A 24,550-nucleotide genomic window follows, 5' to 3' on the forward strand; every position below is an offset into this window, starting at 1 on the left:
CACTCAGGAATAGACTTTCTTGTGGAGAAGTGTGATCTTCTTGTCCTTGTTAGAGACCCTCCAGTCACCCTCTTGAAAAGGGAGACCATCAAGCTGATGTACTGATCCCAACTTCTATGCAATGTTGAAGACAACCAAGACAGTCCCACAGCATCCATCACATACAAAAACACATACAAACAGCTGTTGCTAACAACAATTTGGAAAGCTAGTATCTTCAGTACCCCCCCCCCCCCCCCCCCTTTTTTTGGCTACTGCTCTTATAGGGTTTTGTTTTCACGTTTTCTAATCTCACCTTGTTCTTCCCTTTCAGAGTTTGTGAAGTCCATTAAAAGTAAGACGTGAATCAGCTGGGATCAGCATTTGAAAACACTTCCTGTTTGGACTCGTGTGGACATCATGCAACTTGATATTGAATGTTTCAGATTGACACCTCAAACATTTTGATTGGCTTCACGGCTGATTATGGTTGTTCAGTTACACACGCCTCTCTTGTCTAATGCAAACAATTCCATGTAGCTATGAGACGGAATCAAGGACGCGCTGGTTCTAATCCTCTCAAGCAGGCTATAGACAAAGTTCTTAGGACCTCCTGAGAAAACCACCAATCAGAGATCTTCTACTGTTTATGATACTTAGTGATTTTAGGAATCAGCTGCAAATGTTGTTAGGTGCTCCTAAATTTTGAACTTGACTTGCGGACCGGTCTGATGTCTTCCCGGTTAGGATTTGGCCCACAGGCCGCCAGTTAAATAACCCTACACTAAGGACATGGTTACATGACATTGTTTTTTAAGTCTTAAGCATATACTTGTTTTTTTATTCTCATGTTTTTTTTTGTTTTTTTTTTCCAGGTTATGAGTTAATGACACTTAATGTTAAGAAACAGGTGAACGCTTGTACAGAGAAGGTGTGAAAGCCCCTTTCGTAGCTTCAAGTGCTATATCAAACCCCATTACCATTTATTGTCAAATCCACTTCCTCCTCCGTCAGCTGTCTTTCCCGTGTTGTCATCATATCAATCTTTTCAAGACTGGAGAACCTCATCACCGTATCCTTTCCAATTCTTTACACATAATAGTTGTATTTATGGTTAAAAAACAAAATGACCATATGGACAACTACAAGCTATGAAAACATCTACTGTAACTTCAGGCATGGATTACACGTGTTGTGATGCATGGACTGGCACGGGTCTGTAGGATGCATGATGCTTGTAGATATGAGACGGATACATACATGTCAAAAGAACAATGAATGGGTGCTTGTGTGACGATACACACACTGCTAAGTCACATGGTGCATTTCTGTTCAAACATCTGGACAATAGAACCACTATTGCTATTTATGTAGTTATTACTGTGCCAACATTAAACTGTGCTCACTCATATTGTTTGGTACCGTAGTCCGGACCAAAAAAAAAAAAAAGTTTGCACATTTGGTTCTGACTTTGGGTGAGAGGAGGAGTCCACCCTGGACTGGTTGCCTGTCAATCATAGGACGCATATATCCAAACAAGCATTCATTCCCATGCACAATTTCATTCATTCATTCATTCATTTTCTACCGCTTTTCCTCACGAGGGTCGCGGGGGTGCTGGAGCCTATCCCAGCTGTCTTCAGGCGAGAGGCGGGGTACACCCTGGACTGGTTCCATGCACAATTTTCACAATAAATTTGCAAATTATGCATGTTTTTGGGAGAACATGCAAACTCCACACAGACGTAGTGTGGTTGCAGGCATGCTTACCACATCGTCAGTATACTTAAAACCACAAACTGATTGAATCTGGTTAGTAGTTACGAACTTAGAGAAATATTATTCAATACCTGACATTTTCCATTATTATTAACACGTTTTCTGTAAATAAAAAATATGTCTGTAAGTTGACAATCATGGCACTCTTTATATAGTTGTATTGTCCTAATCTGCATGATCTGTGGTGTGGAGGTGGCACCATATGAATCTCACCTCCTGATGACTTTTACTGCAGGTTTTCTATCACATACCGTGTATTACATATCGTGTAACTGTCACTCACAAATGCAACGACTTTGACTTGACGCCACAATGTATAACATCAAGTGCACGTGTCTTAGGTGAAATGCACATCTGTCCATTGTGTTTTGGGTTGAAGAGTTATTCCACGGTTATGACATCGAGACAACCCCCTTGAGTTGTGCACGGAATCTCGTAGACTTGATTTTACTCGCTCAGGGACAAGACTTTTAATTGTCTCCGATGGATGCTGTGGAGTAAACGTCCATTTGAGCACACGTTCATGCATCATGTCACTACTCTCGGTATTTACCTCATTCATTTCTTTGTTGTGCTTATGCAAGATAGATTCTTACTTCATGATGTATACTAGTGATATTTTGGTGTTACTATTACATTCCCGCATACGGTATTTCCTAATTGTAGCAGCTTTGCAATGTTTTCTCATATTCCGTTTCTGAACACTGAGCTAAATACATTTACAGAAATGCAAAAGAACATATCAATTGTGTGACTATGGAGCCATATTCCTATAAAAAGATGTAACATTTTCATATGATTTCAACTGTAGCATTAGACATATGTGTTTCCAACTACTATATGCATGTTAATTAGAGTATTAGCAGTGCTCTTTATACTAATAGCAATGCCCAGGTCTTGTAAATGTGAGGCACTTTTTTTAATGGTAACACTGATACGGGTGGATGGACCTTGGCATCTTTATTGTTGTCAAATGTCAACATGTCTTAAATAATGACAAGCGTGACCCTTACAAGCATATTGTATTTTTATAACATGGTATTTACACACACATCACTGATTGGTGTATTCTACCGTTGCACAGTTACTCACCGTTACAGTCATTTTCCTTGTCTTTTTTTTTTTTTTTTAAATAGTCCAATTACCACAGTGATTTTGTGTAACTGTTACCTTAATAACTGAAAATCATTTACATTTAATATTTCTTGTTTTTTGGTCATGAAAAAAATAAAGAATGCATTTTTTTCATTAATTTGACTTTTCTTTTTTTAATCTAATGGAATAAATGTAAAAGGCAAATTTTATCAAAGGAAATAAAGGCAATACCACACTTTAACCTCCTTTCATGCAGACTGATGGATTATATTCATTGCATACTGTATTTTTTATGTTACCATATAAAATAATGGATTTTTAAATAATGTTTTTAACCTTGAATATATTGCGTAATGTTCTTTTAAAGGGAATTGCCTGCTTGCCTCAGCAATCGATTAGGTCGATTGTCGATGTTAGAGATGTAACATGCAGGTGGCTTCTGTGGCTGAAGCTACACGTCACCGGATGGTGAAGTGCTGTGTGAATGGGTTTCAAACACCAAAGCACTGCTTCTCTTCAATATAAAAGACTAACCTAAACCCCTGACCTTATTTTCTGCAAGCTGGAACATCAACACTGGCCTTCGCCATATGCCACAGCAACGACCTGAGTTGAGACAGGGTCCCCCGTTCATATCAAAGCACTATCACTGGCACAGCTAGTAACGGACAAACCTGTCGGGGGACTCTAATTGGGTTTCAAATAGAGGACAAAGGAATCTCAAAGAACCAAATCATAGAATGAGAACCATATAATTTATTCCTGACAATAATACCTAATACAGACATCCGGTCTTATCTGCAGTCCCTGTATGCCTACAAGTAAGCGGGTCTTATTTACAGCGCAGCTGCAAAAAAAGCACCCTTCCTTTCCCTGCTCGGCCTTTTATACACTCAAGATTGTGTAAGAGGCTAGAGTCCTGGACCAATCAGCTTTCGCCACTGCCCTTGCTTGAACCGCTTCTTTTCGTTTGTTAGCAGGGGCATCAAGACGTCAGGAACATTCTGCTTTTCCTTCGTTGCTAAGAAAGCTATCTTATGCGTACCCGATGTTTCCACCTTAACTGTCTGTTGTCACGTTAGTCCTTTTTTGTGTGGATGCGTGTATTAGTATCTTACTTTTGTCTGTATTTGTGAGACTATATGTTTGTTTTAGCTTTTATCTTTAGCTAGCAAAAATGAGCAAATACCTTCAGGATGGAAGCAATGAGTTAAGTCGATGCAATCAGCAATTAACATCATTCATAAACTCTGCGTGCACACCAGAAAGATGCCAGATTATTCCTCATGGACTTTCATTTTCTGTGCAACTACTTTCACATTAACATTCAATTCTCAGTTATCACACACACACACTGAAAGAGAGTGAGAAAAACGAGAGACCGTGGAGTCAAAACAGAGAGAGAGAGTCATCTGATGTCAGAGAAGACAGTGTATACGTACATAGAGTGTTTATATATATATATATTTATGGAGTACATAGAGGGAGTGCATACAGTATATAGAGAGTGTTAGTGACAGTCAGTGTCAGACGCATTATGTCTGCCTGCACTCAGCATCTTTCCCTCCAGTCCGAGCACATGACGAGACGATGCGGATCTTCACAGTCTTAACTTTGCTTCTGGTCTTCTTCCAGTCAGGTACGGATGAAAGTTTTTCTTCCTTCCAGTCTTTGTGTTTATTGTAGCTTAAAAACAAAATAATGTTAAAATAAAATAATGTTGGGCAGAGCACTGAGTGCTTCTTTTAATTGGTACACAATATATCCTTAATACAGTTGTTTCATTTGGTCATATATTATTGAAATATTCAAGGTAAAACTACAAGTAGAAAATTTCATATTTATTTAATATTTGTGAACTTACATCTACTTACATTATATATTATTCTGTATAAAAGTCTGCAGTCAACAATGTATGTATGTATTTTTGTAGTGCATGTATTTTTATATATTTTTCACTGACATTTAAAAGTAAAAGATTACTCAAATTACAGAGTAAAATTAATAAAGTTCAAAATATAAAACACAAGTACGTATTTTAATCAATCCATCCATTTTCTACCATCAAAAAAACAAACTTGATGATTATTAGACAAAAAAATAGTCAACCAGCTAATTCTCCTTTTGACAATGAAGATTAAAAATGGAAAGATATGGTGCAAAACCAGGCACCATCACAAGTTGCATTCATGGAAATATTTGATGGATTATTGGATAACTTCTAATGAAGATACCAAGTGCAACAGCATACGAAAGTGAAGATAATGAGGTTCTAATATAGATGTGTGTGTTGCAGGCTTGTCTCTGCAAATCCAGTGCTACCAGTGTGAGGAGTTAACCAGCGACTGCTCTTCACCACAATTCATCGTCAACTGTACCGTCAACGTGCAGGACATGTGTCAGAATGAAGTTCTAGTGAAGGAAGATGGTAAGTTACACTACATCTTCTTGTTTTCTGAGAAATAGAATGGATTGTTTATTGAACGTGATTTATTATTATGCTCGTTTTTTACTATTATATATTTTACTACTGTTTTATACTATTATATATTATCAAAAATATATTAAAAACAAAATTAGGCTGTTTCATGGTTGAATGCGACATCCATCCATTCATTTTCTGGACTGGTGGCCAGCCAATCACAGGGCACATATAGACAAACAACCATTCACACTCGCATTCATACCATTTTGAGTTTTGGGGATTCTGGAGCTGAATTTGGGCTGCACGGCGGTCAAGTGGTTAGCGCACAGACCTCACAGCTAGGAGACCCGAGTTCAATCCCACCCTCGGCTATCACTGTGTGGGGTTTGCATGTTCTCCCCGTGCATGCGTGGGTTTTCTCCGGGTACTCCGGTTTCCTCCCACATTCCAAAAACATACTAGGTTAATTGGCGACTCCAAATTGTCCATAGGTATGAATGTGAGTGTGAATGGTTGTTTGTCTATATGTGCCCTGTGATTGGCTGGCGATCAGTGTAAACCCGCCTCTTGCCCAAAGACAGCTGAGATAGGCTCCAGCACCCCCCCCGACCCTCGTGAGGATAAGTGGTAGAAAATGAATTAATGAATGAATGGAGCTTTTATTGAAAATGTTGATCTGAAATCATAGGAGAAGGGGTCCTTTTCCGTAGTAAATATATTTTGACACTTTAGGCTGTGCATTTATGTGTGCGTTATGTTGAATGTATTCTTTCACACTGTATCTTTCTTTGAAGTTATGACATGCTCTTTAACATTTGTCCCATTTCCTTGGTGTATTTAACAAATACTTTGGCTTCTTCATTTTGAAGTTGACGCTCCAAATTCCTTGAATTTTCCCCTGATTGATTAAGTCACATGCTTTTCTGTCGGTGTTGCGTTTTGTTTACTTAAATGTTTGTTTGTTTAAGCTTGTTTCTCTTTTGTTTTTTATTGGTGGTCTTGATGATGATGATGATATTTTCAGGGATACGCTACCGCAAATCCTGCGCCTCCTCAGGAGCCTGTCTCATCGCTTCTTCTGGCTACCAGCAGTTCTGCACCGGCAAGATGAACTCAGTGTGCATCACATGCTGCAACACATCACTGTGTAACGGACCACGCCCAAAGAAACGAGCCCAACCATCCGCCGCTATTACCTTGACCACGCCACATCTCACTGTTTTTATTTTCTTCTTCATGCTACTTGCCTTCAGCTTTTAATGAACTGTACCAATAGTGGAAAACTTACATGTGAAAATTTAAATAGGAAGCTTTTCATCTTTTTTTTCACAGTTTGCTTTAAAATGTGAAGAAAAACTGCACTGTAAAATATTTATAAAGGAGAGTCATTTCTGAGGATGCATCATTTTATCTCTACTGTATTTTAATCATTTTAATTCATTTTAATTAATAGGTTTTCACATAATGTTGTCATTTTATTCCAGTTCTTTTAATCTCCTAATTTCTTTTATATTTGTTTTCGGTGTTGCGCTATTACTCATTCATATGTTAACTAGGAACTGGATTAATGTTGTTGACTGATGAGTGACTCGAGTGAATCGCGTACCCGATTCACTTCAGCAATCCAGTGACTCATAAAAACTCGAGTCAGTAAAAGAAATCAAGTTTCCCATCGCGAGCCGACAAGTGGATTCAACTTCTGTTTCCGGTTCACTGGTATGTAGAGCTATATAATGATAATAAATACAGTTCTGGGAAATGAATACAACTCTGACAGTATTAATACACACATATACAGTACATCTAGTATTTATTTGCAGTTCACCAAAGTCAAATACACATGTAAGCTATTTATGTGACGACCTTACTTTGGTACCCCCCACAGGATGTGCTGTTATTTTGAAGGCCGGAAGTGGGTATGTTTAGGTAGCTTGTTATAAATGAGTGAAGAGACGAGAGACGAAAATAAACGTGTCTCCCGCATTCCTCCTCCCGTGCTTTTGTTCCCACTGCGCTTCAACACCATTGGAGGCAATCTTAACCTGCTCGGTTACACACACAAGCAACGTGAGACGTTGCTCTCCACATTTCCCAGCCTTTAGTTGGGCTTTGAATGCATCATTGGCAATTTCCCCGTTAGCGTGTTTGTTTGTACTAGCTTCAGTAAACAAATGTAACGTGAATTTATTTGTAAGTTATGAATATATATATAATTTCCATGTATTGAAATAAGTCCAAACACATCGATGCAATCAAATTTCATTTCATGTTTCCCTCAAGTTGGATAATGTTGCAATTTGGCCTGCATTGTCCCATTTTCAAATACATTAGCAAGTATTAGCATTATTGTTTACATGTTAACATTCGGCGTGTCACAGCAATATCATGGAACGTTGTGAGGCTTGTTGCCATGTTGGAAACATCCTGGTGGGCGGGGCTAACTCAGCCGAAACAGCCCGGAGAGAAAACGAGTGTGACTTCGGTGATTTTCGTGGTTGTTGGCTGTCATCATGGAGTCGCTGCAGAAAAGTGGTCGTCGTTCTCTGTCACAGACATGCTGCTTGTTTGTGCTTCTCCTCCAACTCCAGGCTGCTTTAACGGGAGGTAAGGACGAATTTAGCTCCTATCTGCTTCAATATAATACAATGCTCGCAAACAGTTTGTGTGGTGTGACGTTATTTGGGCCTCTTGTTGTATTTTTCACTTCCCTGTTTGGAGTTTGTCCAAATAACTTCATAATGTGATTTTTAAACTCCGAAAAAGAAACTCCGTCGTCTACTATGTAGAACAAATCATTTCAGTTTCCATGCAGTACTTGCAGGGATTATCAGTAGCCTCCGCACATAACTAGTTATCGATTGGTAAAGTAGAGGTGGGCGGAACGATCCAGATATCTGTATTAGGATACTAGGGTAGTAGCGGTATCGAATCGATATATTTATTAATGTTTATTGTCGAATATATACTGTATACGTCAGTTTTTGTTTACAAACTCGGTACAGATGAGGACTTTGGGACAAAAAGGCAAAGATTTTAACAACAAGCAATAGTAGATTTGGGTTTTGTTTACTTATTTTGCCATTTTAAATTATTCACAAATAAATGTGCGGATAGAAATATTCCACAATGTATTTTTGATGAGCAAATGACCTATTAAATCTGCAGCACACGATTGTTGGAGCAAGTATTTATCATTTATAAACTCCTTCAGATTAACTGTTGCAGAATTCCTGTTAATGTGGCATAAACTCAGATTAAACCACTTTAAAAGTCGCATTCCTCTTAAATAGACGTAGAGTATGTACTTAAAGGACATACTACATAAAGTTGTCAACAATTTAGGTATTAATTTAGCTGAAATCCTGTTAAATCACCTTAAAGTCCAGGTACATTAACATACATGGCCTACCAGTTAGGAATGAATGACAAATGACAAATACATAACCAACCCATTGCTGCATGTATTGTTTGCTAAAGGAAACATCAAATTCATGCAAAAAGCACATATATGGCACGTTACCATGCCAATCTGGAAATTTGAAGACAAAACTTAAATATATAGGAACTATAGTTTAGTTTCCAGAAGGTGCTGTGGTTCCTCAATGATTTGCATACTATTCCAAACAAATCCTTGACTTGAGATGTACATAATTATTGTTTTATGATACTTTTACACAGACTGCCCAGCAGATGGACGCACCTGGGTGCCCTTCAAGGACAGATGCTACCACTTTGTCCATGGAGAAGAAGACAAACTCAAAGTGTATACTTTTCAGAGGGCGAAAAGCCTCTGCCACAACCATGGTATGTCAATAAAAAACATATGTCACATGAGAAAAATGTTAGGTACTACACTGTGTGTGTGTGAACACAGAATGCAGTTTTTAAATAACACTAAAAAAAATTAAACCGACATGGCCCTGTGTGGAAAAAATTTATTCCCCCAATAAAACCTAGCTTAACTAAAACGAATCAATCTCTATCAGTCGGGAATAACTTCTAAAGCCATTTCTAAAGCTTTGGGACTCTAGCAAACCACAGTGAGAGCCATTATCCACCAATCGTGAACAGTGGTGAACCTTCCCAGGAGTGGCCGTCAACCAAAATTCCCCCTAGAGCGCAGCAATGACTCATCCAGGAAGTCACAAAAGACCCCACAAGAACATCTAAAGAACTGCAGGCCTTTTATTCAGTTGTCATTGACTAATATTATTACTAACATTTACGTGACAAACATGCAAAATCAAGAAATCATATAGAAATATATGTGTGTATATATATAGTATGTGTAAGTATATGTGTATATATAAAATTCTGCTTTTATTAAGACATGTGTACACTTGACCAGTGACTGCATGTATTTCTTTACAGAGCTGCTGACCCTCCAGACTGCTGAGGAGAATGACTTTGTTGTCAAATATAGCCCAGAGGTGTGGAAAGGCCAAGTCAACGTGTGGCTGGGGATGTATTACGACACAAACAGTACGTGTCATGTGACCCTCAGGGTTATAATATTTAATATATTTCATATTCTGGTGTGCTTATTCACTGAGAAAGTTGTAATATGTTGACCTGTATTCTAATTTGCTTGGACGTTAAATTGAGCATCGCATCCTGACACAACTTCAGGAAATCCTGCCCTTTTTTTTGTTGCTACAATAATAGAAGCGTATTAGGAAGTGAAAAATGCATATCAATGATTTTTGGTGGAGTCTGGTAGGATTTGTGCTGATGCAAAATAACTCTTACCAGGTGAAAACATGACGTGGTTCGGTGAGGATCTGGTGAGATTCACTAACTGGGAAAGCGGATCGTCTCAATCCGATCTGGTGCCCATGGATACATGTGTGGCGCTACACAGTGACACGGGAAAGTGGGAAACGGTCAGCTGCTCCGATGACCTGGAGAATGGAGTGATCTGTGAGACGGCTCAGAGTACGTGTTACTTTTCCTTTAAATGGTGGAACCGCTCGGGTCCAATTGTACTCATTTTTGTAACTTTAATATTGGTTCGTAGTGCATGAGAAAGTGGAAAGGAAAATATAGCTGTATTTGACCACATGGACGTTTATTAACAAGTATATGTTGCACATGTTGTAATAGCAGTAATTGCACTGATGCATTCATTGTAAACAACTACAAGTTTAACACAGACAGCTGAGTAAAACAACCAATATTTCAATGTACATGCAGTGGTATATACTGTATCTTGCTGCTCCCAGGTCAGCTGGGGGACATAATGCGAATGTAAAGTATTTGCTGTGCAGGTGAGTGGGAGTGGAACACTGCACACTACTTTACTTCCGTACCACTGTGTTATGCAATGCGAGTCTTAAAAGCTGCATAAACACCTCCACAATGCAACCCAACTCCTTTACCGGCGACAGAAGGCAGAGTTTGGACTCACTTCCTGGTGTCCACATTGTGGTACTCATTTGGGTGGCGTACCCCTCCAGCTGTACACAGTGGTTCTCCGTGGATGCACGGTGGAATAGCGTGCCGACATAGTGAGCTAGCTAATTCTGGCATAGGTGCATTAATGCACCTCCTGCTTTAGCCAAGCTAGCCGTTGTTGCCGTAGGAAGCCAGTACGCACATCTTGTAATCTCGCCTCATACGAAGCCCACACGTACGTCCTGTGACGTGAAAAACATACGACAACCTTACGTGAAGTCGAGTCGCACGCCGCACTCGCCATCTAAAATCTAAAACCTTGGATGGAGGTCGAGCGGCATGCACATGGGAAAGTATGACACACTTGCAGCCCCTACCCTACATACCCTGGACGGTTCACCTGCCAATCACACGGCACATATACATACATAAACACCCATTCACACTTATTAATTATTCACCTCGCTGACATATATAGAATCATATTCTCTTTCTGTGTTTGACTGACATGTATTTTGTGTTTTTTTCAGAAGCAGTGGAAATCAAGACGAGTAAGTACCCCCCCTTCCTCCCTTCCCCCCGCACACTTTTATACTATTTTAATGACTCGCTCATTTCCTTGCATTGTTCATTGTCTCCCATCAGAACCCAGCGCACTGCTGTCAGCACTGGTCATTCTCAGCGTGATTGCCATTGTTGCCGTCTCCGCCGTCATCTGGTTCCTGCACCAGAGGCACCACAGTCTGGGCTCCACTGTCGTCACGGCCTTCGAGTACCATCCTCCGTTCAGAGTCCCGGACTCGGACCGGTCCTGCCTGGTGGAGGCTGAGGAGATGGACAGCGGACCGTAGGAGAAGGTTTTCTTCCATCCACAGAAAATATACAGTGCCAAATGTTTGACTCAGAATGTAAGATAAGCCACAATTTGGAACATCCAAACTAATAGTATACACTTCTCTAGCGAGTGTTGCGTTGTGTGCATTTAATTTCCTTAGTCTAATCTTGGTCTTGGTTACTAATCTTGGCTGGATCGCTATTATTGCTCAGTATTTACATTTGGTGATATGATTTTCTGTATGTACACATTTCTGGACTGTAGAAAAAGAAGGGCTCGAAAGCATTGGATTTTTGATTTGTTGCTTTTGTTACAATATCGTTAGCTTTCTGTTACTAAGATGTGTTGTTTTCAAAAAACAAATGACCCATCGTCCAAGAAGACATTGCTTTTTATTAGTGAAAAAGGCGGAACTTTTGCTAAATGCCTTTCGCTTTCGTATTTTGCACATCAATCAAACTGTCTTCCATTTACTGTTGTTGTGTTCTTTTTAAATCAAAAACTGAAAATTGTATTTAGCAGAAATAAAAAGATTATTAACTTTGTTACATTTCTATATTAGAATAAAAAAATGTGTGTTCATTACAGCAGAGACGTAAAAAGTGTTATTGATAATCAGGATGTTTTAGAATAATGCTGGCTGCACATTTCTAGTACAATCTGTGCCCTGCATCTTCATAATAAAGGAACTCTAAGATGGGCTTGTGTGCATTTTTTACAACTAGTATTGGTCAGAGGATTTAGTAATGTGTACATAAAATTTTTGTGAAACAGAAACAACATGGAAAACAGCATTCGCTGTAGAACAACCAGGTTTAGAGACAGCTACTTCGCCCTGGCCATCAGACTGCTCAATGCCAAATAAGCCCCTCTACCTGCCCACACGCAAAACTTTAAATTATTATTATTTATTCAAAATTATTAAAATTATTTGTGCAATTTACTGTTCATATTTGATGTCATCTATTTATTCACATTATTATTATTTATTATTATACGGGAGCCAGGCAACGACATTTCAATGGCAATTTCACTGCTGTGTTATAGTGCATTGACAATAAAGAAAGTCTAAAATACACAAATCATTGACTATTTGGCGCCCCCTTGTGTATATAAAAGGCAGCTCTTACATTTGCTCTTATGAGATTGTGAAAGTCCCGGTGTGTAAATAAAATATTATATTCTGGAAAAACTCATGTGTAGTTTGAATCACCAATAAAAAAGAAACCATGTCATTTAAATGTAATTTAGTCAATTTAGTTACTTTGTACGTTTTCTTTAAAGGAGGCGTCGCTTCAGCACATTGTGTAAGACAGTCACGTGACAGCCGCTATCAGAGCTGGGAAGATACTGCATATTTTCGTATGGATTCGATACCAAAGAAGTACTGAGTCAGTATTAATAATAACTGAAGTTTACAGTGAAGTTTGTATTTTGTCGGAGGACTGGATCCAGGTCAAAGGTCAGTATCTTGGGCGTCCCATTTTCCTGATACTGATGCTTTTAACTGTAAATGCTAGCATTGCACCTTGCGTACATGGTATATTTAGTATAGCTACATCATATTAGTATCGATCCAATACCACGGTATTCGATATATGAGTCGGTCCGCCCACTCTTTGCTATCAGGTTTTATAGCTTATGATGTGTAGAGACTTTGTGCTTCCAGGTTTGTGTCATAGGTGAGAACAATAAGTTTTTGACAAAATGGCGTCACTTGTGACCAGTCTTCAACATCACACTGATGAGGTGACGTGCTGCACCTTCTCCTCCTCCCTGCTGGCCACAGGCTCAGGAGACAAGAACCTCCGACTGTACAACACCTCAGACTTCTCCGAACTTCCTTGCTCCCCACTCTCGGCTCACGGATACGGGGTTCGCAGCTGCTGCTTCACTTCCTGTGGGGATTACCTCCTCAGCTGCTGCGCTGATGGCTCCATTCTTGTGTGGAGCTGCAAGTCCGGGGAGGTGGACTCAGAGCTACAACACCCGAACCGAAGTCCCCTCCGAGTGGTCGCTCTGGCCCCCGACTCCTCCCTCATGATGGCAGGGGCCAGTGATGGAAGTGTGGCTCTTTGGGACTTTAACTCCAGAACATTACTAAGGTATTGTAGTCTATGTGAGTGTAGCATCTTCATTAAAAACAATAATAATAGTGTTGTGTTCTCCTGCTGTACTACAGATGCACCCCAGTGAGCGAGGCCAGTGTGGTGGCCTGTTGCTTCTCTCCATGCGGCCACAAGGTGGCGACAGGTTGCTCCCTGGGAGACCTCCAAATTTGGGACGTGGACAACAGCCTGCTGCATGCTGAGAAGAACGCTCACGACTTAGGGGTCACCTGCTGCACCTTTGCACCTCAGTTTGAAATTGGTGAGTTCAGAAGTACTTTGAACCTGAGGACGAGAACCATGCTACTCATGTATTAAACTAATGATACTCCACATGATGGAGGCAAGGAAAAACTCACTGCAGATCAGGGGTCTTTTATGGAAAAAGTGTCAGATCACCCAGTAATTAAATATAATTTGCTAATGCTCGGGCTGCATGGCAGTCGAGTGGTTAGCGCACAGACCTCACAGCTAAGAGACCAGGGTTCAATTCCACCCTCGTTTGCATGCGTACTCCGGTTTCCTCCCACATTAAATGGCCACTCCAAATTGTCCATAGGTATGAATGTGAGTGTGAATGGTTGTTTGTTTATATATGTGCCCTGTGATTGGCTGACAAGTCCAGGGTGTACCCCGCCTCCTGCCCGAAGACAGCTGGGATAGGCTCCAGCACCCTTGTGAAGATAAGCGGTACAAAATTAATGAATGAATGGCTAACGCTCGCAAAACACTACAGAGAAATGTTGCTACTACTCAATCGAAGTAGTACTTAAACTACTTCATTTATTTATATGAGGATTTTTAAAGGTGAACTTTAAAAATTATTGTTTTGATCATATCAAGTTAATATTGTTGTCTTTATAGAGGACAGCCATGTTCAGGTCCGCCTCGCCTCTTGTGGACAGGACAGCCAGCTGAAGATATGGATGGTCTCTCACCATGAAGGACACGGTAAGTTCAATGTATAAATCTATTATCACGTACTGTCAAGTCATGAATGTGTCTAAATAGAATGTTGTATTTTTACTCCCATATGGAAGGAAAAGTTGTAGTGAGTTTGTGGTGTATTGTCTTTACACAACACAATGGCTGTCGCCTCCGGTGCAAGTTTATTGTGTGTGGTGTTTGCTGCGAGCAGGTGAAACAGCTGTGACTCAGTAACAAAGACTTGTCACGCTGCCAAAGGCAACAAACTGAACAAATACACTCTGTGTGTGTGTGTGTGTGTGGTAGTATCCCACTGCAAACTTAAAAACATATCTCATTCACCCTAAGTCAGTATGTGTCGTATTCTAGTCATAATGTTACATTGATGAAACACACAGCATGAAGTCAGCTATGGCATGTCCGACATGACATAATCAAAAGAAGTTGTCCTCCCATCCCGTGTGGAAGTGGTAAGTTTTTGGTTTCTTAGTTTGTCCTTCTTCCCCACTCACTTTGAAACCCTTTTTTAAGTTTGGAATAAATACATTTGAGGCTAACGAGTTAGCTTGCAGTGACCGTCTCTTGTGTCCCTGCAGCGATTTGGTAGCCTGTGCTAACATTCGAGCTACGTGTTGTAAATAAAGACTAATAGGAGTGCAAAGGTATTTCTACATGAACATAAAGTTATGAGTTTTTTCTCATATGTTTACAACTTTATTCTCGTTTATTCTTGAAATCTCAAATAATTTGAATAATTTACTGTAACGGCGATAAAATTGTGATTCTTTGGCGTAGGCAAAGGTTATATTACGACTTTTATTCTTGTAAATTGATTACTTTCTCTCATAAATTCACGTCATTCTTGTCGTAAATTCAATGTTCACGCCATCTATTCTCTTACGTGTTCTTTCTACTATTCCCAAATATCGTTATTTTTGGTTTACTTAGGCTTAAGGATAATCTATTTTCATTAAATATTTTTTTTAATAATGCCATTTCATCTATGACCTTCTTTTATCAACAAAAGCCAGTAGTATTATTCACAAAGAATACCAACTTTAAGTCTTTCATCACTTTACAAATGTCATTGATATACAAGCTGAACAGTTTTGGTCCCAGTGTTGACCCCTGGGGTACTCCACATTCAATATTTGAATTTGCAGATGTAAATTCTCTGAGCTTTAAACATGGTTCCTGTTAGCCAGGTAGCTTTTAGCTCAATTCAGAACTAATCCTCCGATTCTATACCTTTTTAATTTTGTGATTAGGATGTTACATGGGTTTTTTCCGGGGACTCCGGTTTCCTCCCACATTCTCCAAATTGTCCATAGGTATGAATGAGAGTGGGAATGATTGTTTGTGTGTATGTGCCCTGCATCTCGTCAAAAGAACGCTGGGATACCCCCCACCCACATCTAGTGTTGTGTGTACGCATGTAACAGTGTATGTTGTTGACCCTCAGCATGTGTTGTGAAGCTCCTTCACACACTCACCAGTCAGTGTGCTCCAGTTCTGTGCTGTGCCTTCTCCTCTGATGGAGAGCTTGTTGTTGCAGGGTGAGCGACACGAACACACACACACACATTACATACATATATTAAATTATAATTCCAAAAACATGCTAGGTTAATTAGCGACTCCAAATTGTCCATAGGTATGAATGTGAGTGTGAATGGTTGTTTGTCTATATGTGCCCTGTGATTGGCTGGCAACCAGTCCAGGTTGTACCCAAAGACAGCTGGGATAGGCTCCAGCATGCCCCCTGTGACCCTCATGAGGATAAGCGGTAGAAAATGAATGAATGAAAGTTCTACAAATTTCAAAGAAAACAAGAATACTATATATGTATATATATATATATATATATATATATATATCCCACGTCCGGCCACAAGAGGGAGCTGTTACGTTATGCTTGAGAGCCTGACTCCCATCAATTCTCATGCCTTATTAATCTCTCATGTTGTTTCATTTATTTCTGTATTTCTCATCGTTGTTTACCTGCCATTGCATATGGTTGCTAAACACGTTTTTCTTTTTTTTTTTCAACAGCTCGGTGGATAAAAGTGTTGCAATATATGACACGGTAATTGCAACAATGTGTGTTTGTGACTTAATTTGTGTTGTGTTAAAAGTGTAAACTTGCTCCACTTGTGTCCACAGGGTAGAGGGACACTTCTTCACACTTTAAAGCAACACGACAGGTAAAAAGCATGACACACACACACACACATACAGTGTTTCACATCAAAATATGCTTGTGGCTTGATTAGTTTTTTTTTTTTCTCTCTCGCAAAAGCAAGGCACTTCTAGCGTTCTCCATTATTGAAGTGCGGCGACCAGCAGAGTGCTTTCAAGTAGCACAGAGGAATTAAGATGTGAAAGTGGATTTTTTTTTATGAAAGAGGCTGATCTCTTGGTGTGTGCCGCTTTTAGCCACAACCACAAACACATAGTCTGAGTTCCTCCTCATTCCCTGCAGGTATGTGACGGCCGTGGCCTTTTCTCCCACTATGCCCTGGATGGCCACTGGCTCCATGGATAAAACCGTGAACGTGTGGAAGATAGGAGATGGACACCTCACAGCCGGTAAACAAACAACATGTTCTAGTTGTAGTACTATTTACTATTACTTTAGGATTACTGTAATGCTTTAATGCCACCTAGAAAACAGGAAGTTGTGGTCCAGGAAAGGTAATTCTTTGAATGAGATCTGACCCAAAATGTTTGAAGCGCTCCAGGTCAAAGGTTAGCCCAATAGCCCTTCACTGGATAATTTGAATGATATTTAATGACCAGTATTCTGCATTATGCGGCCTGAAAATGAGCAACATAGATTTTTTTTCAAGTATGTAAACCAAAACTTTTGTAGTACCTAATCCAAAGCAAGAACTCTATTGATTTTCATGTCTGTTTGAGATGTGGAGGTTAAGACACGCAAGGTTGTTCACTAATCCACTTGTGGTTTAACGGTCCTTTTACAAAATGCTTTTATAGATCCATGCCTCCCGTGTGTGTGTGTGTATGTTTTAGTATGTAAACCAAAAATGTTGTCGTACCTAAGCCAAAGCAAGAACTCTATTGATTTTCATGTCTGTTTGAGATGTGGATTGTTAAGACACACAAGGTTGTTCACTAATCCACTTGTGGTTTAACGGTTCTTTTATAAAATGTTTTTATAGATCCATGCTGTGTGTGTGTGCGCCGCGATCATGTGCATGGGATGTTTAATGGTGCACCGGGAAACACTTTTTGTATTGAAGGTGAATTTTTTGGGCGCTAACCCAATATGAGGGAAAAAAACCCCTTCAGAATCCTAAAGCAGCTTAACTTACATTCGCCGTCAGTCAAGCTGATGTTGACAAAATCCCGCTCGTTGATGTCAGTGAATGTTTTTCATGCTTCTGTTTTTTTTTTCTGTTGGCCTTCTAGTTGGTCTTCTTTTTTTTCTCCCACATGTTAATGTATTCTCCTTCATGTCTGTCTGCAGGAGCTGAGGCAGTGCAGACGATGCACCAAGGTCAATACTCATCCATTACTCTTTAAATGTACTGTACAGTAATCCTTCGTCGATTCAAATTTTGCGGCTTCGCTCTATCACGGTGTATCAAAATATAATATTCATGCTGTTTTGTGGTTAAATAAGGCCTTTGAATAGTAAAATAATGTGCATATTTAGATAGAATGTGTTTATTTATGCATCAGAAGACATAGAAATGGTTTCAATGAAGTAAAATACAAATATAAGGCATTCAGTGTGCAGTATTCTACATTGATCACTAGGTGTCAGTAATGAAACAATCTACCAAGTACTCTCTACCAAGTACTCTTATTTATGTTATGTATACAATTTGGGGTAATGCAATTGTAAAGAGTACTATAGGGATGTTATTTCATTCATAAACCGTGGATTTAGAAGATTGTAAACAGTGTTTTAGGCTATATCTGACAATTTATAAATGTTTTACCAAGGAATTTATACTTTGTGGAAATAATATAATACAATAATATATGAATAATAAAAAAAAACTGTAATTATGTCCAATTTACAATAGAACACAAACACACACTCACATTGAATACATATATCTATGCAATCCAATGTAATTGAATACAAAGCATGGTTGTAGACAACCACAACATAGCCCACTGTGCATGGTTACGTACCATAAAAGTTACCTTTACCATGTAACACCACAAGAGGGACAATAGTAAGAAAATGTTAGAACTAAGGCACATACATTTAAAGTACTTATTAAGGAACTAATGACAAACTAATGAGTAGTGGTTAGTAGTGTCAATTTTCTCAATAATAATAATAACAATTTATTTCTATTATGTTGCTTTTTTAGTTTAAGTTCGTGAATATGATGTTTATAAAGGCAACATTTTCTATGTATTAGATTCTCAAGTTGTGCCTAATGTTGTGACCGGTGAAGATGCTGACGTGAGCTTTCCTACGTCTGCATCTGCTCAAGTGATTAAAAAAAAAGACTCTGAGGTTTGCTTCTGGCACAACGAGTCCATGACTCAGCCATCTAGACTGCAAGACTCCACACTGCATCATTTGGGCCAATGTGGTGGTGACATGTAGTCCTAATAACACAAATAGACTTCCACTGTGCTATACAAGGCTCCAAGTGTGTGTCTGTCGTCTTAATATAAAGGTACACATACGTATGAATGTGTGCAAACAGTGTCGTGTAAAACTGCCTATGCACGTAAAAGCTTTTCTAAAAAGCAATGACCACTCATGCTTAGGAGTATCCGACCTCAAGGAAGGATGATTTGAAATTCTAGCCTAGGTGGGGAGTGTTATGGTGATGATGATGACTGCTGCTGTGAGGCATCATTAACCTGGCACACACTTCGTCTCAGCCTCATATGATAGATCATCATAATGTCACATGAAGGTTGGTTAGGATGTGTGCACAAGATCGCTACGCCCTACAGTATACACGTATGTATTAAAGTGGCGATACATTCAGAAGGTTTTTTTATATAATCATTTTTTCCGCTTTTGGTCCTGAAAAAAAGCAGGAAGCTAAACTCATACTGAGTATCTTTCACTCACGTTTTTGCAGTATGTCCTTAAAGATTGAAAAGCTGTCATATAAAGGATCTTTAAGTTACTGTGCACGTCATAAAATAACATATTGTAGCGCACACCAGTCTGTGAGGACTAGGCGGCTCTTTATTTGACCACAAGCTTGTCAACCCATTGGAAATTTCAGGGGGTCAATCTTTACATTACATTAAACTCATCACACAGACACTTAACACTCAAAATGTACCTAAGAAATATACATTACAATAACAAAAAGCAGCTTTTTTAACACCTACCCATAATGCATTACTACCAGGGGACCAGTTCACCGGAGTAACACAGAAAATGGTGGATGGTCCACCAGAGGAGCACAGAGGGAGGCTGATATCATTGCAGCGCCACAATGAATGCGTTGCTCGGATTGCAATGCTTTATTGGAAAATTTAAGAAAGTTATTTTTTCATTTCAAAATCATATTGGTGCATGTTTATATATTTGTCAGGTACACCTTAGTCAGGTGAGTGTTAAGTTGCTGTTTGATGAATTGTATGTTAGTAAAGCGCTCCTAGTAAAATGACTCTTTGAGTCACACTTTTATATGGGATCTCTCACTAGAGTTTTTATAGTAGTCTTAAAAACAGAATGGTCCTGACCAATAGATGATCTTTGACTAGCATCTTTGCAATCCTTTAAAAACAGCAAAACACTCATTTCATGTGGAGAATCTTCATATCTTTCTGGTCCGTAAAGAACCAAGCGTTCATCTGTCAATAGAGGATCTTTGACTAGCACTTCCATTCTTCCTGTGTGGTGTGTTTTTGGCAGGAAGGAAGCAGCAAGCGTCTTTCTCCAGGCTTCTGCTCCCTGATTGGTCGGAGGAGGATGTCCAGGCTTGGCTACGTGAAGAAGGTCTGGATGAGCTTCTCACCATCTTCCGAGCCAACAACATGGACGGGGCAGAGCTGAGCCAACTGAGCAAGGAGACGGCCATGGAGATGGGAATCGGTGAGGAGGGCGGACGGAATACTGCATGAACGCGTGTTAACAGAGATTCCTGGGATTTCTTTGATCCTGAAATGACAAGCATAAACATAAGCCGCTTTTGTAAATGTTCTGATTATCCTCTAACGCACGCACACACAATAGATTGTGAGGACACAACCTTTTTTGCGTAATCCCTGTGACAATATGATTGGCAGCTACAACATCAGCCAAGGTGTCAATCAGTGCTCCTGGTCGTCACGCCAACCTCGAATACTGGCCTCAAGTTGGGAGCACAGGTTAGCAATAGTCACATTTACGATGGCTGAGGCCATAACATGTTGGAGCTGATGCCTGCAGAGCAGACATGGCATCTGTAGAGCTGAAGTTTACTGGGTTGCGGGGGTATGCTAGAGCCTATCCCAGTTGACCTTGGGCGAGACGCAAGGTACACCCTGGACCGGTCACCACACTCCTGACATCCAAGTGTACACAAATGAAGTGTACAAAAATTGAAACAAATTTTTAGAAGAAATAAAAGTCAGAAAATCTGAAACAAATTTACAAAAAATGGAAACACATTTAGAAAAAGTAGAAAATTTGAACATAATTTCAAGAAATTAAAAACAAAAATTGAAATTACCCATATTTTTAAAAATGACCTATTTATCTGGCTTACATCCATGCCCATATAAGGAAGTCTGTCCCTCTGTGATGTCACAAAGGGGGCAGTTTTACCACGCCTTTTGAAACCGAACCTTTTGAGCCATCCCAAACTTCTTCGCCAACATCATTATCTGAAACTTTGGCATGGTTTAACACGAGAATACAACATTCTAACAACATTTATAGGTCAAAAAGTGGAAAAAGTTGATGCCTGCAGAGCAGACATGGCATCTGTAGAGCTGAAGTTTACTGTGGACTTTAAAGCAATGCATTCCATAGCAAAATAGCCTGTCCTCACAGGGTTGCGGGGGTACGCTAGAGCCTATCCCAGTTAACCTTGAGCGAGAGGCAGGGTGCACCCTGGACCGGTCACCACACTCCTGACATCCAAGTGTACACAAATGAAGTGTACAAAAATTGAAACACAACTAATTTTTAATTTAAAATTTACAAAAAATGGAAATAAAAGTCAGAAAATCTGAAACAAATTTACAAAAAATTTAGAAAAAGTAGAAAATAATTTCAAGAATAAAAACAAAAATTTAATATACCCATATTTAAAAAAATGACCCATTTATCTGGCTTACATCCATGCCCATATAAGGAAGTCTGTTCCTCTGTGATGTCACAAAGGGGCAGTTTTACCACGCCTTTTGAAACTGAACCTTTTGAGCCATCCCAAACTTCTTCGCCAACATCATTATCTGAAACTTTAGCATGGTTTGACACAAGAATACAACATTCTAACAACATTTATAGGTCAAAAAGTGGAAAAAGCTGATGCCTGCAGAGCAGACATGGCATCTGTAGAGCTGAAGTTTACTGTGGAAGCAACGCATTCCATAGCAAAATAGCCTGTCCTCACTAGGGTTGTGGGGGTACGCTAGAGCCTATCCCAGTTGACCTTGAGCGAGAGGCAGGGTGCACCCTGGACCGGTCACCACACTCCTGACATCCATGTGTACACAAATGAAGTGTACAAAAATTGAAACACAATTAATTTTTAATTTAAAATTTACAAAAATTGGAAATAAAAGTCAGAAAATCCGAAACAAATTTACAAAAAAATTAGAAAAAGTAGAAAATAATTTCAAGAATAAAAACAAAAATTTAATATACCCATATTTAAAAAAATGACCCATTTATCTGGCTTACATCCATGCCCATATAAGGAAGTTTTACCACGCCTTTTGAAACCGAACCTTTTGAGCCATCCCAAACTTCTTCGCCAACATCATTATCTGAAACTTTGGCATGGTTTAACACGAGAATACAACATTCTAACAACATTTATAGGTCAAAAAAGTAGAAAAAATATAATAGGTCCCCTTTAAACAATGCTTCTGGGTGTAGTATTGCCTTTTTGTAGAGTTTTACTAGAGTAGACTAGTGCCAGTGTGGTCAGGTTCTAGTCATTTGCCAGATGCAGTTTGTAGTCCAGGAACTGTCCAAGGCATGCCAGGTCCTTGCATGCCTTGGCGTCTTTCTTTGACCTTTGACCTTTGACCATGGATGGTCAATTGCTATTGTTCCAGTTGTTTGAGGTTAATTGATGTGAAGCAGCGGTCAAAGTTGAGGCGACTTCAGGCGAGTTCCAAAGGCATCCTTCATTTGAAGTACGCCAAAGTCCAGCATCAGACCACACATAATGGTGTTGTCACTTTACTGTGTCATAAGTACAATTTTCTCATCTATGGTTGTCATCACACTTTTCTGACTATCCGTCACTGTCCTGTCACACAACCAAAAGCGGTCCAAGACTTTATTCCTGTGACCAAAAACGACAACATAGTCGTCTCTCTGACTTGAGGGAAACGATTGTCTTTTCTTCAGCAAGTTTGAAGTATTGCAAAAGGTTGCAGCACCAACCTGTGATGTAACTCAGCAGCACTTTGTCTGCGTCTTCTTAAGAGTCTGTAGGCCTCCGTGCTCGTCTCCTGAGGAGCATCCAGGCCCTGAAGATGGAGCTCAGCGCTTCTGACTGCCCCGATGAGTTTGCGTGTCCCATCACCAGGGAGCTGATGAAGGATCCCGTCATCGCCGCAGGTGACAGCATCCTACATGTCTTACTCACTAGCGGCGTCTCTTGTCGCAATAACACACGTCTGCTCCCTAGATGGCTTTTCCTATGAACGGGAGTCCATCGAGAGCTGGATCAGAGGAAAGAACAGAAGCAGTCCGATGACAAACCTTCCCCTGCAGACCACGCTGCTCACGCCAAATAGAGCGCTGAAGATGGCCATCAGTCGATGGAGGTGTGGCCACCCGTGACGCCTCAGCATGAGTATCTATGTTGGGACGTGCACCTCCTCTGTGGCTGATTAGTTGCGGAGAATCGCACCTAGGTCTTTCCGATATCATGACTGTCTCGCCTACATGCTAACCACTTGTCCACGGTGCGGCCTATTACTTTCATATTTTTGTAAATTTGTAAAATTGCAAAAATTATGGTATCTTGTGTGATCAAAACAATATTTCTCATTTCGATGTGACACTGTAAATCTTGCAATCCTACCTACCTTGGTGTTGTGCAATCATACATTTGATCAAACATACGTCATATTTGTCAGATTTAAATACAATAACAGCACATGACTTCTATCAAGATGTGATATGAGCATCTAATTTCAAAAAAATCACCCCTTCTGTTACCTTACGCTAAGCATTGTGGGAACTGTAGTTATTTTATTGTAAACAAAAAATGACAGTATGCTACAATCTGCTATTTATCTAACATAACAGCAGCTAGAACTGGCATCATTAAAAGTAATATATATGAAAATATAATATTCTGTCCTTTTTATGAACCCAATATTGTGTAGTATTGTGACGTGATACCTCTACTAAAAAAAATATACATTTTTCTCTGTATTTTTTCGGTTAATTTATTTCTATCAAGTACCTTGGGCCACAATAAAACAAGCTTCAACTGTTCCACGGGCCATATGTTGGACACCTCTGCTCTAAAAGAACAACTTTATTCTTATAGTTTGACTTTTTCCTTATATATTTATAATATTATTATAAATAATATTATTTATAATATTATTATTATTATTCTTATATTATTATTAATATTATTAATTTTATTTTTTTAGTAAAAACATATTTTTTCTCGATATTACTTCTTTTTGTATGTGTGATACGTTTAATATTTGACGGTGAATTGGCGTGATACATGATACATGATATACCCAAAAATGAAAATTGTTGACAAATTAAACATAAGTTTATAAGACTGTTAAACATGAGTTCAATTAACTTAAAACTGTGTTTAAAATAAGAATACCAAATAAAACTAATCACATTCCTTG

At 39.3% G+C, this 24,550-nt stretch overlaps 4 protein-coding genes across 6 annotated transcripts in view; all 4 read left to right on the forward strand.

The window, feature by feature from the left end:
• Positions 1-2,891, forward strand: part of LOC131135579 (nck-associated protein 5-like) — a 31,502-nt gene extending 28,611 nt beyond the window's left edge. For both annotated transcript variants that reach the window (XM_058081640.1, XM_058081641.1), the window contains one exon: positions 314-2,891. In XM_058081640.1, coding sequence (XP_057937623.1) covers positions 314-315 — 2 coding nt within the window. In that variant the 3' untranslated portion in view covers positions 316-2,891. The remainder of the gene's footprint in view (positions 1-313) is intronic.
• A 1,407-nt stretch (positions 2,892-4,298) lies between these two features.
• Positions 4,299-7,217, forward strand: LOC131136061 (ly6/PLAUR domain-containing protein 1-like). The gene is made up of 3 exons (XM_058082547.1): positions 4,299-4,492; positions 5,150-5,281; positions 6,303-7,217. Exons 1-3 carry the CDS (start codon positions 4,444-4,446, stop codon positions 6,536-6,538), a joined length of 417 nt encoding a protein of 138 aa, XP_057938530.1. The 5' UTR covers positions 4,299-4,443; the 3' UTR covers positions 6,539-7,217.
• A 497-nt stretch (positions 7,218-7,714) lies between these two features.
• On the forward strand, positions 7,715-12,223 carry cd302 (CD302 molecule). 2 transcript variants are annotated; one of them, XM_058082331.1, is made up of 6 exons: positions 7,715-7,882; positions 8,957-9,082; positions 9,650-9,760; positions 10,031-10,213; positions 11,206-11,223; positions 11,318-12,223. In XM_058082331.1, the coding sequence occupies exons 1-6, from the start codon at positions 7,789-7,791 to the stop codon at positions 11,521-11,523; spliced, it is 738 nt and encodes a 245-aa protein (XP_057938314.1). In that variant the 5' UTR covers positions 7,715-7,788; the 3' UTR covers positions 11,524-12,223. The 2 variants fall into 2 exon arrangements, with proteins under 2 accessions (XP_057938314.1, XP_057938313.1); XM_058082330.1 differs by having other exon boundaries at positions 11,203-11,223; positions 11,318-12,222.
• Positions 12,224-13,080: 857 nt separating this feature from the next.
• LOC131135843 (WD repeat, SAM and U-box domain-containing protein 1-like) lies at positions 13,081-24,170 on the forward strand. The gene is made up of 11 exons (XM_058082200.1): positions 13,081-13,612; positions 13,690-13,877; positions 14,480-14,566; positions 16,005-16,098; positions 16,595-16,628; positions 16,706-16,746; positions 17,025-17,131; positions 18,033-18,062; positions 20,415-20,594; positions 23,148-23,282; positions 23,353-24,170. The coding sequence occupies exons 1-11, from the start codon at positions 13,215-13,217 to the stop codon at positions 23,505-23,507; spliced, it is 1,449 nt and encodes a 482-aa protein (XP_057938183.1). The 5' UTR covers positions 13,081-13,214; the 3' UTR covers positions 23,508-24,170.
• Positions 24,171-24,550: the final 380 nt, after the last annotated feature.

Source organism: Doryrhamphus excisus, chromosome 9 (genome assembly GCF_030265055.1).
Source record: "Doryrhamphus excisus isolate RoL2022-K1 chromosome 9, RoL_Dexc_1.0, whole genome shotgun sequence".
NCBI lineage: Eukaryota > Metazoa > Chordata > Actinopteri > Syngnathiformes > Syngnathidae > Doryrhamphus > Doryrhamphus excisus.

What these genes read in the sequence shown, in the direction of transcription:
- LOC131136061 (XM_058082547.1), top strand. Translation starts at nt 4,444, where the DNA reads ATGCGGATCTTCACAGTCTTAACTTTGCTTCTGGTCTTCTTCCAGTCA. An exon ending in TCTGGTCTTCTTCCAGTCAG is followed by an intron (nt 4,493 to 5,149) that starts GTACGGATGAAA and finishes TGTGTGTTGCAG; the next exon opens with GCTTGTCTCTGCAAATCCAG. An exon ending in AGTTCTAGTGAAGGAAGATG is followed by an intron (nt 5,282 to 6,302) that starts GTAAGTTACACT and finishes TGATATTTTCAG; the next exon opens with GGATACGCTACCGCAAATCC.
- cd302 (XM_058082330.1), top strand. Translation starts at nt 7,789, where the DNA reads ATGGAGTCGCTGCAGAAAAGTGGTCGTCGTTCTCTGTCACAGACATGC. An exon ending in CCAGGCTGCTTTAACGGGAG is followed by an intron (nt 7,883 to 8,956) that starts GTAAGGACGAAT and finishes ACTTTTACACAG; the next exon opens with ACTGCCCAGCAGATGGACGC. An exon ending in GATCTGTGAGACGGCTCAGA is followed by an intron (nt 10,214 to 11,202) that starts GTACGTGTTACT and finishes TGTTTTTTTCAG; the next exon opens with AAGCAGTGGAAATCAAGACG.
- LOC131135843 (XM_058082200.1), top strand. Translation starts at nt 13,215, where the DNA reads ATGGCGTCACTTGTGACCAGTCTTCAACATCACACTGATGAGGTGACG. An exon ending in AACTCCAGAACATTACTAAG is followed by an intron (nt 13,613 to 13,689) that starts GTATTGTAGTCT and finishes GCTGTACTACAG; the next exon opens with ATGCACCCCAGTGAGCGAGG. An exon ending in TGCACCTCAGTTTGAAATTG is followed by an intron (nt 13,878 to 14,479) that starts GTGAGTTCAGAA and finishes TTGTCTTTATAG; the next exon opens with AGGACAGCCATGTTCAGGTC.